The 20,325-nt window shown below is 46.2% G+C and overlaps 1 protein-coding gene across 1 annotated transcript in view; it reads right to left on the bottom strand.

The window, feature by feature from the left end:
* Window positions 1–6,571, bottom strand: part of LOC123346486 (E3 ubiquitin-protein ligase TRIM39-like) — a 48,562-nt gene extending 41,991 nt beyond the window's left edge. The window contains exon 1 of the mRNA XM_044983914.1: window positions 6,475–6,571. Within this exon, the coding sequence (XP_044839849.1) occupies window positions 6,475–6,517 (43 nt within the window). The 5' untranslated portion in view covers window positions 6,518–6,571. The remainder of the gene's footprint in view (window positions 1–6,474) is intronic.
* Between the last annotated feature and the right edge of the window lie 13,754 nt (window positions 6,572–20,325).

Consider the following 20,325-nt stretch of genomic DNA (forward strand, 5'->3'; position numbering starts at 1 on the left):
GGGATCAGAGAGCCCAGGGGACATGCACAGACTTTGCAACACAACTGGCTGGGGGTCCATGCACTCTGGGGTATCCTACTGCATAGAGCTGTGGAGAGGGGGGCATCCAGGGCAGTTTCACCAACACTGTTAGGGGATCCTTATAGGGCTGCCACCTCTCAGGTTCACAAAACTAGGACATCTACCTGCTCCACATACACAACCTAGTCCCCCACCCAGAGCACTGTGTCCCCATCCCACACTTGGGAGAGGGCACCAGCAGGGCCGGTGCAACCATTTAGGCGACCTAGGTGGTCACCTAGGGTGCTAGGATTTGGGGGGGTGCCATTTTCTTCGTCAGCAACTGCGGCGGCCGGATCTTTGGGCACCGCGGATGCTGCTGGCATTTAGGTGGAGTGAGCTGTAAAAGTTACTGGTGACCTCCCTTAATAACTAGCAGGCAGCCACTAGGAAAAAGCAGAAGCCTCACGTACACAGTAACCTGAACTTTTGAACTGTCTTTTCTCCTCTGCCTTAAAACAAAAAAAGCTGGCTCCAAACCGGTTTTCACTGACCAAATAACGGTTTCACGGGGTCTGGCAACCACCAATAAAGTGTTAACATGGCATAGTCTTTGTTTAAAAGTATATGAAAAATTTGTATGCAGCAGAGTTCTTTGTACCTGAGTACAGAACTCTCCTTTTTTCTGCAGAATAAAGCAATCTTTCCTTATCCCTGTCAGGCTGTTATTGGCTCTCAGCTAGACGAACCCGATATTTCAGTAACAGTTTCTGGTGACCCCAGACAGGACTCTCCTAGCTCGGACATCGGACTCTGGACGGCTGTGGCGAACAAGGAGCGGCGCCATCGGGGTGTTTAGCCCCTCTTCCTCACTTCACCGCGGCCCCTGGGGTTCGTGCTCTGATAAGGTGAGCCCTAATAGAATAAAAAAACACTATCTGGTTCTGGTTCTGTTCTGTTCTGGTTAACCAATTAATGTTTTTCTGCTTTATACATTTTAGCGTTACATGTGTGGGCGGAACTAAGCCTCTCGTTCGTAATTCCTCAGGGTGGAAGCCATAGCGTGCAAGGAAGCTCTGAGGTCGAATTGGGATCCTTCTGTCCCGTCCCCTGTAGCAGTCAGTGTCAGTAAAAGTAAAAAATCCTGAATTAGACCATAATTCCCTCTGCTCTCTGTTTAATTCTCTGTCTGAGTGTCAAAAGACAGATGGGTGGGTCTCAAAGAAAACCCTCACACAATCCTGACTGCCATTCCAGCAGGTACCGTTTGTTATTCAATAATAAATTTGTGTAATGCCTTTTTCAGTATTCCCCTAGATCAAGACAGCTGTGGATAGCTTTGGATCCAGAAGAAAGCCAGAAAGCATCTGTAGTAATGCAAATTATCTAACTAATAAGGTAGAAGCCACTGAAACCTGGGCTGCCTATAAAACAAATACAAGAAAATATAGGGTAATTCCTCTGTTTTGCTTGAAATCAACAAGGGTATTTGTATATTTTAAGCAATGATTGACTGCCCAAAAGGCATAGACATCTGTTTTTTGTCTTTCAAATAATCAGAGAAAACTGATGCCAGCTGAACAGCATTTAACGTACCATGCATTTACTGGCACAATAGGAATTATGTTTTGTGTTCTATGTCCTGTATTGTGGTGTTTGTCTCGTGGCCAAAATTGTTGTATTTAATATTTTCATAAAATAGTCTAATTTAAAATCAAACAAAAAAGTTACATTAAAATGCAAATATTTGTTTTATTCAACTTAAAATACAAAGTGTTTAAATAAAACAGGAAAATGTAATATACTAAAGTCTAATACATTTCCTTAAAACTAAAAGAAAAAAAAACTTCATTGGCCAAATCTTTTAATTAAAAAAATTGTTATTAAAATGTGCACTCCAACAGTCTTTGGAAGCAAGGACATAAAAAGTTAACCACACTCCCCATATTGTACATGGAATCCTTCTGGCTACCTCAGATTTCTAGCCAGAGGGCCGGGGAGGGTAAAAAGCTATTGGACACCAGAGGTTGTATTAAGTAAATTCCTCAAAGTGAGTGTGCTTGTCCTGGCTTGTTGCTCCAAAGCTCTGTAATAAGTTATTTTAATAAAAAAGTATATGTAGCATACATTAAATAATAAAACTAATGTACTGTATAATAAAAATGTTTATAGTTAAAAAAAGGTGTATAAGTAAAAAATAAAAGTTTCCTTTGTAAGTTAAAAAAGCCAAAAAACAAACGAACAAACAAAAAACAAAATAAATTAACTAAAAAAAATAGCTAGCAAGCTCAGGCTAAAGATAAGACACTGGCCCCATTCAAGGACACCGCTCATAGCTAAAAGTTGGCTGACAACCAAAAAAAGGGGGGGGCTTAAATGTGCCCAAGCAGCTATAAAATCTGCAAAACACTGCCAGGCACTAATGAAATGTGTTAGGTTTCTTTTCTCACATGTAAAGAAGCGCTACCCAAAGACCCTAGCAGCCCTGCCACTACTTGGAACCAGGAGACTGGATCTATGTAAAGGTCCACCAATGAAAGACTGCTTTGGCTCCATGCTGGAAAGGCCCTTATTAAGTCCTGCTGACTACCAACACCACTGTGAAGTGCCAAAGACTGACTGCTTGGACCCATAATTCTCACTGCAAAAAGACCCCTCCACCTCGGGAGGATTCTCCTACTGATAATTAGCCTATTCCTCCTTCTAGCTCTACTGTGCCTTCTGGACAGCAAAAAAAAGGACAAGGTGAAGTGCTAGTAACCTCTCCCTTGTCCACTAACAAACCTACTGTGCCTTTGAATTTTTCTAAAAAAATCAAAACCATTACAGGGTAATGTGCTGGTAACCTCTCCCCTATAAAATGCTAAACCACAACTGTTTCAAAAAAAAACAAAACTCACTCCACTAAAATTGCCAAAGTCCAGAAATTCCTAACTAAAAAAACATTAAAAACTAATCCTAGTAAAAAAACAAAAAATTATAAACTGACAAAAAAAAATTTGTGGGACCCATGCTTAAAAATGTGGTATTAATTAAATTTTAAAGTTTATTCTACAGGCTGCGCCCTGTGTTTTAAATAAATCCTTCAACATATATTGCTCTCCCTAATTAAATTTTAAATAACAAATACCAAAGGCACTTTGTTGCCACTGCCTCTGCCATCTTCTCAATTACACTATTACCTGTGTAATACATCCAAATACAAACAATGCCATATATTTAATAAAACCAATGGCCAAGGCCCTCACACTTTAGTAATTTATTTAAAAATTGTTTTAAAAAAATGTTTAAAGTTCAAAATATCCCATATAAGTAAACAATTAAGTAAAGAATAAATGGATCAGTAAAAATAGAAGTATATGATATCACTACAAATAAACCCAAAAAATCTGTAATTAAAATTAATAAATTCCATAATAAAATAAATATAATGACTATTCCTAAAATTTGTACTGTATTACATAAAAAAAGCTCTTATTGTTATTTGGTTACCCAATTAGTAAATAATCAAACAAATACCCAAAAAGTTTGTTCTGCCACTAAAAATTTTACCTGTATTAAAACCATTCCAGTAACTAATAATGTAACCTGTACCTTATTGCAATACATTCCCTCTTATGCTATTAACATTAATGCCTTCAGAAAATATATAAAAGTATACAACCAACAAATGTGGTATAGCCCTACACCAAAAAAAATATATTAAAATATCAATAAACTGTAATTAATACGACACTAAAAACTACCAAATGTACATTGCCCTTATCCAGTTTCCAAATCACCTCTACATACCCAAATTGCTCACAAGGGGCTGCCATTAAATTAGCACAACAAAGGGCCTGGGTTATTTTCTCTGGAAGAAGAGGGACCTAATTAAATCCCTATGGGATGGGGCCAATAGTGCAGCAGCCATTTGGAATATTCTTAAAAGCCAAGAACATAATAAGAAATTGGGTCAACTAGAAAAGGCCACTAGCCTTATTTCTGGAGCTCAGCTATCCCAAGTACAGGCTAAAGTTGGTAAGTTACATGTCATTTCCACCCTTAGTTCTATAATCCAGAAGTTACTGACAGAGATGGTATTAAATATCGCTAAAGCTGGGAAGGCATTGCAGTAGAATCTAGCTTGTTCAGGAATTCAGGATTTCCTGAATGACCAGCTAATGGCCATTCGAAATAATCTTAAGCACCAGGCTTGGCCCACTGCCCTTCCAAACACATCAGAAGTACCATCTGATCTGTGGTCATGGAGACATATTTGGACACTTTCTGGGTAAAAGTGTAAACATTCACAGTGCTCCTTCCAAGCATTTGGACCGGTTAGGGGGTGTGGGCTCCCACATAACGAATCCTACCGGGTCCATGGGGAAGATGCATGTGGGACTAAATTATTCACCGTAACATCTAAAAAATTTAAACACCTGGTATACCTAACTAATTTATAGTCAGTGCCCCTAAAATAACACCTGACATTTTGAATAGGAATAGGAAGTCAATAAACTTTTTAGTTGTTAAAACCCGTACAGCTTCAGTGTATCCGTAACTGAAGCCAGGAGAAGTTGTCACTGTTCATAACTGCGTTATCTAATAAAGTAAAAAACAAAAAACTATGCTGACAGGACACCTACTTTTTTCAAGCTAATAATAGCTGTGTGTATGTTAAAACCACCACAATGCAAAATATACATTTTAATCTCATTACCATTGCAGGCAATCATATTGTTTATTGGCCTACAAATAAAATTTTGCAAGTAGCCTTAAATTCCAAATGCCCTTTAATTAAACCAGCTTAGTACCTAATCGATTTCAAGATTTGCTTTCATTGTTACCAAAAGTTGAAAAAATCTCTAAAATACAAAAGCAAATTCATATGCTTCAAAATATATATATCAAGCTAAAAATTGCCTTTCATACAGCTTATAAAGTGTCTATTTTTTGTACTAAGTATAATGTATTATGCTTTATAACTAAAACTGTACAACAACCCCATCATATTATCGCTATAAAAATGTTATTGCTTATATTGCTATTAGTTAGCTTAAAATTATATTATTGTTGTTGTTGTAAAAATGTACTAAAAGTAATACCTTTCATGTCCATGCTAATCATGCATTGTCATTACAGCCAATCAAAACCCCTAAAATTAAAACATCTAATATAAAATCTAAAATCCATAGCTTAATGCAAATAAAAGTTTAAAAATATTTGTTGTACTAAAAGTACAAAAAAAATATAAAAATACAAAAAAACTAACAAAAATTTATAAAAAATCTTAATGCATAACAGTCTCTGTTAGCCAAAGTTAAGCTAGCTGTAACCCTAATAATGCAAAATTTATAAAAGCAAAAATTATATAAAGCAAGCAAAAAAAACTGTATAAAAAGTTGTTTTAACCTTATATAAATAATATGTAAATAAACTGGAATCTCTCAAAAAAATATCATAATAACCTATGTATAAACAAAATGCAGCTGTTTCTTCTTATTGTCTAATACAAAAGTATAAATATTTGTGTAATGCTATAACCAGAAGCTCTGCTATCCGTAAAAAAACCAAACAAACCCAGTATCTATCCCTCCAGCTTAATCGCAAATTGTGTAACGGGCCTGACAATTTGGGCTTGTCAGGCCCGAAGGGGGGGCTGTAAAAGTTACTGGTGACCTCCCTTAATAACTAGCAGGCAGCCACTAGGAAAAAGCAGAAGCCTCACGTACACAGTAACCTGAACTTTTGAACTGTCTTTTCTCCTCTGCCTTAAAGCAAAAAAAGCTGGCTCCAAACCGGTTTTCACTGACCAAATAACAGTTTCACGGGGTCTGGCAACCACCAATAAAGTATTAACACGGCATAGTCTTTGTCTAAAAGTATATAACAAATTTGTAAAATTTGTATGCAGCAGAGTTCTTTGTACCTGAGTACAGAACTCTCCTTTTTTCTGCAAAATAAAGCAATCTTTCCTTATCCCTGTCAGGCTGTTATTGGCTCTCAGCTAAATGAATCAGATATTTCGGTAACAGAGCGGAGGGAGGGGAGCACGGGGAGGGCCACCTGCAGCAAGTACGGGGGGTGGGGGCGGCACACCTCAGCTCACCCCTGCCCCGCCTCCTCCCCGAGCACGCTGTGGCTGCTTCACTTCTCCCGCCTCCCAGGCTTGTGGTGCCAATCAGCTTAGGCGCCGGGGCAGGGGTGAGCTGGGGTGGGGGGGTGCCTCAGGGTGGAAAGGGGGGAGTTGACGCGGGGGGGGTGCCTCAGGGCAGAGGGGGGGAGCCTCTGGGCAGGGGCTCGGGGACAGGGGAGGGCACAAGGTGGAAGTTTCGCCTAGGGCGCAAAACATCCTTGCACTGGCCCTGGGCACCAGCCCCCACTGGCTTCTGTTCCTGGGCTGCCTCAGTTACTATTCTCACAAAGCAAGACATGGTGCCAGACCCACTCTGCTTCCCCCGGCAGTGCCCCCCAACGCCCAACAGCCAGTACCTGCACTGTGGTGAATGGATCCTGCTGGCTCCGAGCTCCCCATCTCACTCACTGCTCCCAAGATGCCCCATCCCTGCAACTCCCAGGCACTCTGGACCCAGAGCTCCCTCTGTGAAGGCACCGACACCCCACAGCTCCCCTGCTACAGCCACCCACACACCCGGGGCTTGTAATGTCCTGGGCAGACTCACTTAAAACCCCCAGGGCCCTGGCCCAGCCCCAGAACAACTGTAACCTAGACTTGAGAGGTCACCTAGTTCAGCCACCCCGCACTGGGGCAGGGCCTGGACCAGGGGTTGGCAACCTTTCAGCAGTGCTGTGCCGAGTCTTCATTTACTCAGTCTAATTTAAGGTGTCGTGTGCCAGTCATACATTTTAATGTTTTTAGAAGGTCACTTTCTCTAAGTCTATAATATTTAACTAAACTATTGTTGTATGTAAAGTAAATAAGGTTTTTAAAATGTTTAAGAAGCTTCATTTAAAATTAAATTAAAATGCAGAGCCCCCCGAACTGGTGGCCAGGACCTGGATAGTGTGAGTGCCACTGAAAATCAGCTTGTGTGCTGCCTTTGGCACACGTGCCATAGGTTGCCTACCCCTGGCCTAGACCATCCCCAGCTGGGCTTTATCCAGCCTGTTCTTACAAACCTCCAGTGATGGGAATCCCACAACCTCCCTTGGAGCTAGGTCCAGAGCTTCACTGCCCTGAGAATTAGAAAGTGTTTCCTCATCTCCAGCCTCAACCTCCCTTGCTGTAGATTGTGCCCATTGCTCCTTGGGCAGGCCCTCGCCCTGCCCGCTGGGGCACTGGGAGTGTCACCAAGCCTGAGCATCGCTGTTATTGCACTACAGGGGGAAACCACCTGGTTCAGGGGGGCTGTGAGGGCAGCTGGGGCCTTTCACTCCCCACCAATCTCAGCCCAGGCTCACAGTCTCGTTCCCAGCGGACAGGAGCTCACACCATCACTCAGGGTACGTCTACACTACGGGATTATTCCGAATTTACATAAACCGGTTTAGCAAAACAGATTGTATAAAATCGAGTGTGCGCGGCCACACTAAACACATTAAATCGGTGGTGTGCGTCCACGGTCCGAGGCTAGCGTCGATTTCTGGAGCGTTGCACTGTGGGTAGCTATTCCGTAGCTATCCCATAGTTCCCGCAGCCTCCCCCGCCCCTTGGAATTTCCGGGTTGAGATCCCAGTGCCTGATGGGGCAAAAATCATTGTCGCGGGTGGTTCTGGGTAAATGTCGTCAGTCACTCCTTCCTCTGGGAAAGCAACGGCAGACAAGCATTTCGCGCCTTTTTTCCCTGGATTGCCCTGGCAGATGCCATAGCATGGCAATCATGGAGCCTGTTTTGCCTTTTGTGACTGTCACCGTATGTGTACTAGATGCCGCTCACAGAGGCGATTCAGCAGCGCTACACAGCAGCATGCTTTTGCTTTTGCATGACAGCAGAGATGGTTATCAGCCATATTATACCATCTACCATACCATAAATTGGTAATAAGATGATCGTGGCTACCAGTCCTTTTGCACTGCACCATTTACTGCTGTCATAAGTGCCCCTAGTTGAGATCAGCCAGGGGCGCAAAAGCCAAAATTGGGAATGACTCCCTGAGTCAATCCCTCCTTTTTGGTATCTAGAAATAGAATCAGTCCTGCCTAGAATATGGGCAAGTGTATTAGAGAACCACTGTATCATAGAACCAGAAAGCACAGCTGCTCTGTGTCAGATCCTGCAGACATTATGAGCTGTATGTTATTCACAGGGGGTGCTCCTGCAACAACCCCACCTGTTCATTCTGTTCTTCCCCCAGCCTTCTTGGGCTACCATAGCATTGTCCCCCCACTTGTGTGATGACACAGTGACTTGTTAGTGAGAAATAAGTGGAAGGCAGCCTCCAGCTGCTATGATAGTCCAGACAGGACAGTAAGGAGTGTGTAGGAGAGGAGCCCAGCATCCCACTGCTAGTCCAGGGGCAACTGAATCTTTTCTTTACACATGAAGGGTGGGGGCTGATGGAGCTCAGCCCCCTGTTGCTATGATGAAGATGGTTACCAGCCATATTGCACCATCTACCAGGAAAAATTAGGGGCAGGCACCCTTGATCAACCTAACTGATGCTAGTCGGCATGGTTACCAGTCCTTTTACACTGCCCCATGTGCCAATAGGCTGATGATGATGATGGATATCAGTCTTATTGCACCATCAGCCACCCATGGCAGGGGGGAGCAAGGATGTTGGTGTTGAGTGCTGCAGCATCGTGTCTATCTGCAGCATTCAGTAAAGATAGGGTGACATGTAAAAGAGTCAAGAGAGGATTGTTTTCCCTTTCACTTCTGGGGGTGGGTGGGGGGGAGCGTAAATTGCCGAGCTATGCCCTGACCCACCGCGGACACTGTGTTTGACCCTAGAAGCATTTGGAGCTCAGCCAAGAATGCAAATACTTTTCGGAGACGGCAAGAACTGTGGGATAGCTTGAGTCCTCCAGGCCATGAGCGTCCATTTGATTCTTTGGCTTTCTGTTACGCTTGTCACGCAGCAGTGAGCTGAGTTCCTGCTATGGCGTCTGTCTGGAGATATTTTAAAAATGATTTTGAATTTCGTCTTCTGTAACAGAGCGCTGATAGAACAGATTTGCCTGCCCTTACAGCAATCACATCCGCATGGTCCATGCTGGAGCTCTTTCTTTATTTTGATTTTTAACTGCCTCGCCACACGTGCTGATCGGAGCTCCACGCTGGGCAAACAGGAAATATTCAAAAGTTCATGGGGCTTTTCCTGTCTACCTGGCCACTGCATCCGAGTTCAGATTGCTGTCCAGAGCGGTCAGTGGTGCACTGTGGGATACCACCCGGAGGCCAATACCGTCGATCTGCGGCCACACTAACCCTAATCCGATATGGTAATACTGATACTAGCGCTACTCCTCTCGTTAGGGAGGAGTACAGAAACCGGTTTAAAGAGCCCTTTATATCGATATAAAGGGCCTCTTAGTGTGGACGGGTGTGGCGTTAAATCGGTTTTACGCTCCTTAAACCAGTTTAAACACGTAGTGTAGACCAGGCCTCACATGAATGGCCATCACTCACCGGCCACCTCCGCAGGGAAGCCAAGACCTGAATGGGCCGCAGGGATGATTGTTCCCCAGGGAGAGGGTCCAGCAGGTGTCAGAGATGAGCCACGTTGGCAGGACAGTGAGGGGCTCACATGGCTGCTGTGACGTCCTCGTTCCATGGCTATCCAGAGCTCCAGCAGCCTATGGCCCCTTTACTTTTAGGGAGCTTCCATCACTCCTGGGGGAATATCATCCTATATCCTGATCCACAGGCACATCTGTGTTTGCTGGCTGCGCAGAGTTCTCTGGGTGGAGACACTTTCACACTGACTCAGGAATTGGTGCTGAGAGGACCCACTGCCCAGGAGGCTGAGGGTTCTCACTCCCCTGCCCTGGGGGTGAAGGGAGGGGCCCTGGGGCTGCTGTTCCCCATCCCAGGAAGGGGGTGAAGGGGATGTGGACACAGACAATGTCCCCGTGTGCGCTCTGAGGGGAAGACCTGGCTCCACCCTGGGCTTCAGAGCCTGAGCTCCAGCCTGAGCCTGAATGTCTACGCGGCTATTTTTAAGGCCAAAGAGGGAGCCCTGCAAGCCTGAATCTGTCCACCCAGTTCTGAGACTCGCTGCTGCAGGCTGTGTAGATGAACCCAAAGTGTCTCCAGAGTCTGGGTGTGAAATTTCCCAGCGTGTCTGACCCAGGGCTGGTTAATGAGAGCGAGGGGGGTGGCTGACACAGTCGTTAGATGGAGACGTGAGCCCCTGGGGCTCTGAGACGGTCTCTGTGACTGTGGTCCGCTCTGGGAGATGCCCAGGTGCAGCTGCAGAGGGTCTCTGCTTCTCGCAGAGTCCATGGGACAAATGGCTCTGGGCAGAGAGTTCAGGGTGGAGCTGAGTCTCCATTTGCAGCCTGATTTGTGGGGGTGAGATCAGGGGCTGTGGGGCAAAGATGGACAAGCTTCCTGGTTACCTATAATGCAAACCTCAGTGTGACACCCAAACCCCCTCCCCTCCTGACTCGGTCATGCTGCTGCATACCCTTTGCTGTAACAAGGGCGAGGCGAATGAGGCACTTGCTTCAGGTGCAAAAAAGCCGAGGGGCGCAGAAAGTGGTGGAGGAAAAAAAAATCCGCTGGCAGGCACAGAGATATCTGTAACCGAGGTGATCTCCCTCTGGCCCCACCTGCCACCCCCCCGCGCCACCCCCGAGTGTCCTCCACCCCCGTTCCTGGACCTGAAGCAGAGCAGCTCCATGCTGCCTCCCTGCAGCTACTGCTGCCGCAGGGTCCTAGTGCCCCCATGTCACTGCCAGGGCAGACTGACTCTGAGCCTGCCCTTCCCCCCTGCCCTGCAGACCTGAACTCCCAGCATTCTCAGGACACTTGCTAATCCCTAGTGGCCACTGCTGATATCCAGCACCTCCCACCTCTCAACCTGTGAGTCCCTCTGTGATTTGGAACTGGACTGGAATCAAAGACCATCTTGGAAGCAACATTACCAGCCCAAGCAGTCAAAAATAATGAGTTGACCCCCCAAAATCACAGGCTCTACCGCCGCCACTTCGTTCATTCTTCGGCGGCAATTTGGCGGCAGGCCCATCCCTCTGAAAGGGACTGAGGGACCCGTCGCCAAATTGCTGCCGAAGTCCCAGCCCTGGGGGAGGGAGCAATTTTATATTCTTGCCTCGGGTGCAAAAATACCTAGTTACGGCTCTGGCATACGCCCACTTACAGCCTGCTGGCTTGGCTACTTTTACCAATAAGCAGTCGTGGTTCGGCACTTTACTGGTCTGCCGAGATCTCCCCGTACGCTGCTGGGGGCTGGTTTGGGAATAGTCATTAAGGACAAGGAGCCAGGTACCAAGAACAAGACCAATTTTGTAGCTTGCAGCTCCAAGTCCGTTTAGTCAACACCAGACACTCTCTCTAGATTGTCCAGGGTCACACTGTGCTCACAGTGGCTGCTTGGCTTTTGCCTCTGCCTCTCTGTTCTTGTCTGTTCTCTGGTCCTCTGCATTTTGCATATTTTCACACACACGCTCTCCTACCCAAAATACTGCTCAGCAAAGCCCTTCTGTCCAACCCCCCTGGGTGGGTTCACATACCTCCTTTGTCTTAGGTAGGGGCTGGTGATAAATTTATCCTAACGGTTATGTTAACTGAAGGATGAATTCACATCCATCAGTCTCAGAGAGTTTTTAACTTGACCCATATCAAGGTTTCACCCAGTTCATAATGATACTAACCAGACTGTTTTTTCCTGTACCAACTCTCTCAATAAACTTTGAAAAGTTGCACAAGTGAACAGAATCATTATTTGAATCTACCCTGTAAGGGAAGGGAGGGGAGGTAGAGGCTGTGACTGCTCCAGGAGGTCGCCATTTTGAGCTCACAGATGGAGGCTGGGGAATGGACAGATGCTCAAAGGGAAAAGACAATTAGTAGCTGGGGATGTGCCCACCATGGCATGGACATGTTAACAGTCAGTGGTTGGGGCTTCAGTCCGAGTTAGAAGCCAATTGCCTGGGCATCCAACTCTCAGTTTGAAAACTTGTTCAGGGGGCTGAACGAAGGGGGAGAGTGTAGGGGGAGAGAGGAAGGTGGGAGCTGGAAATTCGGAAAGGCTCCTAGCTCACATCCACCAGTAATGGCTGAGGCCATGGGGCACCCAGAACAGCAGTGAGCCCAGCAGTACAGCATAACAATAATACATTGTAAAGAGGGATCCTTACATGCCAAGCTCCCCTCAGTCAGATCTTCCTTCTGTGTCCTGGGCTGGGTTTGGGGCTGAGAATCAGGGCAGCTTCCTATAAGGCAACGCTCAGAGGCCTGAGTCCCGAAGAGATCCTGGCTTTCCGGGGACAGGGCCATAGCAACAAAGAACGTGGCCCCCTCTGAACATATGTCCAGGGCCCCTTACAATGCAGAAACTGGAATGCGGTATTTATTTTATACAATATACACGGTTCATATTATGTATACATAGGCCTACAGTGTACATGTATTCTGTATTTACGCAAAGCGCTTCTTTCGAGCCTTGTTCTCCGCAAATTGGTTAATCAATGCGTCATAGCCAGAGATCTGGCAATCTTGTTTTTGATTGAGATAACTGCAAGTGCAGAAAGCCTGTCATCTGTCATGGTTGAGTGCAGGATATTCTTGATCAGTTCATTCTGCTGAAGCTCCTTTCAGCACCGGCGACAGTAACTGGTGTGGTCAGAAGAATTCTGATGCAAATGCAAAGATTCGGATATATCTCCTGAAGGCTGTTCTTGCATATGTACGTTAAAAAATTGTTTGCTGTGACAAGTCCTCTCTCTTTCTCGATGACATAAATAAAATGATTCAATTCCATTATGAGTTCGTTGGCATCAATGTCTCCCATTTTTCTTTCAAAATTTTTGCAGTGATTCTCCAGTTCATTTTCTCTGTGACACTGCTTCAGGCTGTTAGCGTTGTACAGAAATCCAAACAACTTATACCACTCCACGAGTTGGTCAAATCGCGACGAAACAGAAGATATGGCCTGATCAGTGAGAACAAGAAAGAACTGCGATTTGAATTTTTCTTTGGCAGAAAGACGACTCGAATCATCAGCACATTCGTAATCAAACATTCTCTTCTTACGTCGCACCCTGGTTTCTGGAAACACCTGCTCAATACCCATATGCTCTACTATTTCACGTGCATTTGTTACCACAGAGTTATATCCTGTATTTCGATAGTCTTCCAAAAACTTCATTGTAGCACCGACTTCTGCCTGCAGTATGTCAATTGACACATCTGGTGACTGAATTAATTTGCTGGTTTTATTGACGTGAAATAGTATATCGTACCACGTGTACACAGTCAGAACAAAAGGCCACGTAGTAACATGGTCTAAAAGCGCACCGGCTTCTGTTGCTGTATTGCCATCTTTCTTTTCGAGCGCATATTCTCGCAAAGATGACAAAGCATTGCACAATTCTTCAAGGTGATAACGCAATGGCTTCACAGCATCAATTCTCGACTCCCAACGAGTGTCCGATAACCCTTTAACAGATATTGGCATATGTTCTTGAAGTATATCCCAACGTGAAGGTGACGAAGAAAAGATAACGTATATTCTGTTAATCAGACCGAAAAAGTCAACGGCATATTTCGATGACTTTGCCGCGTCTGAGATCACAAGATTCCAAGTGTGAGCTCCACATGGCACGGCCATTTATTTCTAGCATGCGGGCTTGAACTCCTTTATTCTTTCCTCTCATATTTGCTCTGTAATCATAAGCTTGGCCTCTCATGTCAGCAATGTCTATTCCTAAGTTGTTTGCCTTTTCAAGAAACGCTTCCAATAAGCCCTCGCCAGTTGTATCATGAACATTAAGAAAACCAACAAACGCTTCACGAATATTGACACCATCTTCACCGTTGCATTCAACAAAGCATAACACCACAGACATCTATTCTTCATGTGACACGTCGGGAGTACAGTCCAAAATAACTGAATAATATTTTGCTTTGTTAAGCTGCGCTATGTTGGCCTCTTGAATGTTACTGGCAACAAGTTGAATCAGCTCGTTTTGGATCTGTGGACTGAGGTACTGAACATGTGTCTCTCCCTTCTTAATCCTCTGTAAAAGTTCGCTGAGGACAGTATCATACGTTGCAAGCAATTCAAACAGTCCCAAAAAGTTGCCATTCGAAGGATTGCCGAGCTTTTCATTACTTCCTCGAAATGCCAAGTTTATTTCGGACAAGAAAATAACGACATCAACCATGCGTTTGACAACATTTCTCCAGAAATCTCTTTCTTTCAGAAAAGCCTGCAATTCGAGTTGGTCAATAGATGTACGGTTTACTATGCCTGACCGAAAGTCAAACCATTTCACCATACAGTCTTGATGACCTTTGCCTGTTTTATGCTGCTGAAGTCTTTTTGACAGTGCTTTCCAAGCAGATGTTCCACGACGTAGCAGTATGTCACCCGTGCCAAATAATTTACAACAAAAACAAAAAATGGCATCTTTCTGAACTGAGTACATTAACCATGAACATCTTATTTTCTCGCCATTTGCCATGGTTCGATAGAAATGAGTACTTGTGAACATCCATCTTTCCTCGTTAAATGGAAATTCGTAACTTTCATTCTGCTGCGGTGGTCCACGTGCAACAATGTCACACACTTGCCTGTCCGATATTATAGACGGCCAATCTCCTGGATCATCAGTTAGTGGTTCAGATTCAGATAATTCTTTCCCGGCAGCAGCTGGAATATCTGTCACAGTTTGTTTGGTAGAACAACTGGCTTCACCTTTGACCTCACTTGAAGCACTTCTGGATACTTCTGGATACGATTCGTCGCTGCTAGCGCTGTCCGTTTCATGTGCCTGTACCTGTACGTTGGATAGCAGCGCAAAATACGTTGACAACTTTGGAATTTTCTCAAGTTCCTTCTCGGCATCTTTTGCTGCCTTTCGTTTACTAGCTCCGCTCTTATACGTTCTCTTAGACATCACAAAGCACGCTTCTGCGTTGGAAACGATAAAAAACTAAACAACTAAATGAATAACATTTATCCGCCGACCGCCATTATGAACGCAAATACACATTCTTTGAATGGGTCCAACTAAAATTCGAAACTGACCAACAGACAACTGATGTAGCCAATAGCATTATGATGTATCATAATGACTTCACGGTTTTGTCAGTAAAACCGACATGGATTGTGCAATAGCGTCAATAAATGTCACTTACCTAGTTATACCTTACATTTTTTTGCCACTTTTAGGGGCCCCCTTCCTTGCAGGGCCCCCTCCGGGCGGAGGGTATGGAGGGCGCTCGCTACACCTCTGTCCGGGGAGATCTCCTCACGGCCCTCTCCGTGTTCCTCCTCCAGTGACTCTTGCTGCTCGGCTTCGGGGCTCCACTGTCCTTATGGTGGCGTCATTGCATCCACATGAGCAATAATCCGCAAACTAACTTAATTCACATTGAATTTAGCGCACTTTCAAAGTGGAATCCAGAATTCACAACAAATGGGGAGTCGGTGCGCTTTATGGGTTTGTATTATGTGCACACAGGTATTTTCAATCTGCATTAACTTGAGTTAGTCTGGACTTAACCCCCCACCCCAGAGATAAGCCCCTAGATTCCAAGGGCAGGGGCTGGGGGTTGGCTCTGTGCTGTGTGACTGAGCCCTCGCAGTGGCAGGGTGATGCTGGAAGGCAGCAAAGGCAGAGAGAGCTGGAGTGTTGGGCTTGGGATTTCTGTAGGCGCCTGTGCACTGTACATCCCCACTGCTTTTCAGGGGAACAGACTTACTCTGTGTTTCTGTAAATAACCAGATGACACTGACGATAACCCTGACTTCATGTCTGCAATTGCTCATCCAAATGGATCCCGGCTCCCCCAGCCAGGTCCAAAATTTCAACTGCTGCTCAGCCAAAGAGGCATCGAGACCTGTCAGAAATCATGTGATGTGAGCAGGCATGGAGCAAATCACCTTGTATATTCATTATGTTTGATGTGATTGGTCACTTAAATCCCCTGGGTTGAAAGCACCACCAGACTGGGATGAGAGGGTTTGTGTGTGGACAGAAGGCGGGTTAGGGCAGTGCCTGACTTAGAGCCTGAGTTAATTCTGCCATGGAGACAGAGCCCTTTAGACACAGGCGCTAACTTTTGTTTTTCCCACAGGATGCTCTGGCCCTGCTCCACCCTAAGGCCCTGTCCCCGCGGGGCATCTTCCCCCAGGCCCTGCCCTCACTTCACCTCTTCCTGCCCCTACTCTGCCTCCTCCTGTACCTGTAACTTGCTCCTCTGCACCCCCTCCCTGAGCCTTCCCGCCCACCCGCCAACCTCTCACTCCTCTCTGCCCCCTCCCCGAGAGCCTCCCACCATCCGCTTGCTAATCAGCGGCCAGCCCCAGGGCCAGCCAAATAGAGCTCGGGGAACAGCTGATTGGTGGCCAGCCTCAGGACTCCTGCAGAACAGCTGATTAGCGGCCAGCACTAAACAACTGTGGCTGGTGGGTGTTGAACACTCCCTATTTTTTTCCATGGGTGCTTGGGCCCCAGAGAACCCTCGGAGTCAGTGCCTGTGCTGTTAGCGTAGAATGCAGCCCCCGGATTAGGTACAGCAGGTTCCTGCCTGCCAGTCCCGATACATAATGAGGAAATAAAACTTCTTTATCAACTACCAGAAAGCCCAAAGCAAAGAGGTGACTCCTGAGTGTTTCACGTCACTTGGAGGCATTTACATTGCAGACCATGAACCACGAAGCTGCACGTCTCTTCAGATACCTGCTTAAAGCAACCCAAATGTAAACAACAAGCCATTGTCAATCTCTGACTCAGCCCAGTGAACTGGTCTGAGTGGTTTGTGAAGAATTGTACAGAGGTGAGAAGTTCATATAAATAAATGTTTCTGCTAAGACTCCACAGCTCCAAAGTGCTTCACGAGTAAATATTTTGTATGATTGCCACATCTGGAGCAGTCAATCGATTAACAACAGAGAAATTTTGTTTTTAAAAACTTTCTCTCTACATGGACACCCTCATAGACCTCAAGTACACAGAGAGCAAACAGACCCAAATACAAACAGAGACCGTTACTGTCAAGGTTCCTTGCCCACTCTGGACTTTAGTGTACAGATATGAGGACCTGCATGTGAACCCCTAAACTGAATTACCAGCTTAGATTTGGTTTTGCTGCCACCACTCCCAAATACTAACTCCCTTCCCTGGATAGTCTTGAGAGCCTTCTTCACCAAGTCCCTGGTGAACACTGATCCAATCCCTTGGATCTTAACACAAGGAGAATTTAACTATCCTTCCTCCTTTCCCCCACCAATTCTTGGTGAGTCCACATCCAATCCCCTTGGATCTTAAAACAAGGAAAAATCGATCAGGTTCTTAAAAAGAAGGCTTTTAATTAAAGAAAGAAAGGTAAAAATCATCTCTGTAAAATCAGAATGGAAAATAACTTTACAGGGTAATCAGATTTGTAGAGCCCAGAGGAACCCCCTCTAGCCTTAAGTTCAAAGTTACAGCAAACAGAGGTAAATCTTCTCAGCAAAAAGGAATGTTTACAAGTTGAGAAAACAAAGATAAACCTAACACGCCTTCCCTGGCTATTATGTACAAGTTTGAATATGAGAGACTTGTTCAGAAAGATTTGGAGAGCCTGGATTGATGTCTGGTCCCTCTTAGTCCCAAGAGCGATCAATCCCAAAGCAAAGAGCCCACAAACAAAAGCCTTCCCCCCACCAAGATTTGAAAGTATCTTGTCCCCTTATTGGTCCTTTGGGTCAGGTGTCAGCCAGATTACCTGAGCTTCTTAACTCTTTACAGGTAAAAGGATTTTGGTGTCTCTGGCCAGGAGGGATTTTATAGTATTGTACACAGGAGAGCTGTTCCCTTCCCTTTATAGTTATGACAGTTACACACAGGTGTGTCCTGTTTCCAAAACTCAGGGAAGCCATTCCAAAAGTCACGCCCCACCCACTATATCTACGTGTCCTGGCTTGCTCATCACAATTCTTTGGTAACCCACCAAACAGTTTCACATTGCAAACTCACAGGGATGTTCTGCAGAAGGCAGCAAAGAATGTGCTGCAGGTAGAAGGAGGTGGGTCCATACTGTTAGCCAATGGGCATTTTTGAGAGTGCTGCCTCCCATAGGCGGCCCATTCTGGGCTCCTGTGACTTAGGGTAGCTCCCCTGGCTACCTTAAATGACACTGGGGGATGTTTTATCCCCTCCTTCCCCCCAGAGCAGCCTGGAATAGCAAGGATGCAGAAGTGGTGTCAAGTGACCTTTGCCATCTCCCCCAGAGCTGTGAGTTCTGTGCTGCATGTCCCAGAGGTCCGGCACAGTATCGCACCCTGTGTTTCTAGACCTTGTGGTTGCAGAGATAACCCTGAAAAGGAACTGAGTGTAAGTGATGCAGTGATGCCCACCTGAGTCTGCAGACAGCCTGAACCCATAGCGCTAAGAAATGGGAACTTCTCCATTCCTCACAGCGCAGGGGACTCGTGATGCCATGGAATTCTGCGCGTCTGCCACAATTCACAGGTTGCCGCAAGTTTTATCTTCTGTGTCCCTGCTCTGCTGCAGACAGGAGTGGGGGGAGCCACCCCCTCATCTAAACAGCCAACGCCCCAGTCAGAGAAGGAATCTTCTCTCCCTCTTTCAAACATGTAATAGTCCAACCAACACTGAGCAAACCCACCCTGGATACTTCAGTTTTCACCACTATTACCAGCATCGTATCTATTCCTGAGCGAGCTGAGAGGGGAGCTAGCAAATGGCCCTCCACTAGCTCATCTAGCTGGAGCTACACTCTAGACACGGCTCGCTCTGGATTGAGGCCAGGCCATTGAACTGCAACTGCTTTAGGGGCACAGATGGATGATCTCCTGTCACTGGACAGGTGGTTAGAAAACTGACTAACGAGCTATGAACTCCTGCTCACAAGATGCTGTAAAGGAGCGACATTTGCACTCCGCTCCAGAGTCTGCACATGCTGTGTGGGGTCAAACTCACCCTGCCCTGGGACTTTGCTTTATTCATAAGGTAAGTCACAATAACACAACAGGAACTCCAGCCCCAGCTTTCCTCCCAGTCTGGATTTTCCTAGGGCTCCTTCTGTGGTGCCAGCAGAGAGTGGGCGCCACACGTCCTGGGGTGGCTGACAATGGGACTTGCTCACAGAGGTTGAGGGCCCCGGCTGGCCCCTGGCTGCCCAGAGGGAAGGGCCTGTGAGCTTACAGAGCTGGGCACAGGAAGCACAGAGGGGTCCAGGTCTAACAGAGGCAGATGTCCCGACCAGTCCAGCCCATGGAATTTCACTACGGGCCAGAGTTTTGAAGGTACAGCGGCAGGGGTGAAAGTAACTTACAGAACTTACCGGTACTACCGGAGTCCTGAGGGGGCGTGGCCTCATCCAGAAGAGGTGTGGCCTCAACCAGAATTGGCAGGGCCTCTCGAGATTTAAAGGCCCTGGGGCACCAGCAGTGGCTGAGGGCCTTTAAATCAACCGGGGGCTCCCAGCTGCAGAGGTGACTGGGAGCCCCTGGGGCTCAGGGGCAAATTAAAGGGCCCCCTGAATCAGCCGCCGTGGAGCTCCGGGCCTTTTAAATCCCGGCCCCAGCCTGGCAGCCGAGCTCAGACATGGATTTAAAGGGCCAGGAGCTCCCACCGCTGCAGGGAGCCCCAAACCCTTTAAATCCCGGCCACCTAGCTGCAGGCGGGATTTAAAGGGCTCTGGGCTCCCCACCACTACGGGGAGCCCAGAGGCCTTTAAATTCCAGCCATGGAAACCAGTGCAGTCCAGCACGGCAAACAGGCCCTTGCGGGCACGCCGTATCGGACCGGCTTACTTTCACCTCTGTACAGCGGTGCCTACAGAGGCAGACAGTTGCCTACTGGGTTCTCAAAAGCTTCTAAGCAAGTAATGCACCCAAGGGAAATCAATAGGAGTCAGGTACCTAAGGGCTATTCAACCCAATGGGAGCTAGGCACCAAGGGCTATTGAAACCAAAGGGAGTTAGGTGCCTAAACAGAAGCACTTTTGAAAATCCCACAAGGTACCTAACTTCCTAATTGCTAATTTCAAGGAATCAGATCAATCAGTCACTATTTTTACAGAGCTTTAGAGAAAGTGGTGGACAGAACCCAGAGGAATTGTGATGAATTTCCTGGAAAGAACCGATCAAGACAATAAAGGGTGGGTGGGGGGAGGGGACAGAGAGAGAGAGAGAAGCTGCACGTGTAGTTATGATGTTTATGACACATGTACATTGTAA

Source organism: Mauremys mutica, chromosome 12, assembly GCF_020497125.1.
Source record: "Mauremys mutica isolate MM-2020 ecotype Southern chromosome 12, ASM2049712v1, whole genome shotgun sequence".
In the NCBI taxonomy this organism is placed as follows: Eukaryota; Metazoa; Chordata; order Testudines; family Geoemydidae; genus Mauremys; species Mauremys mutica.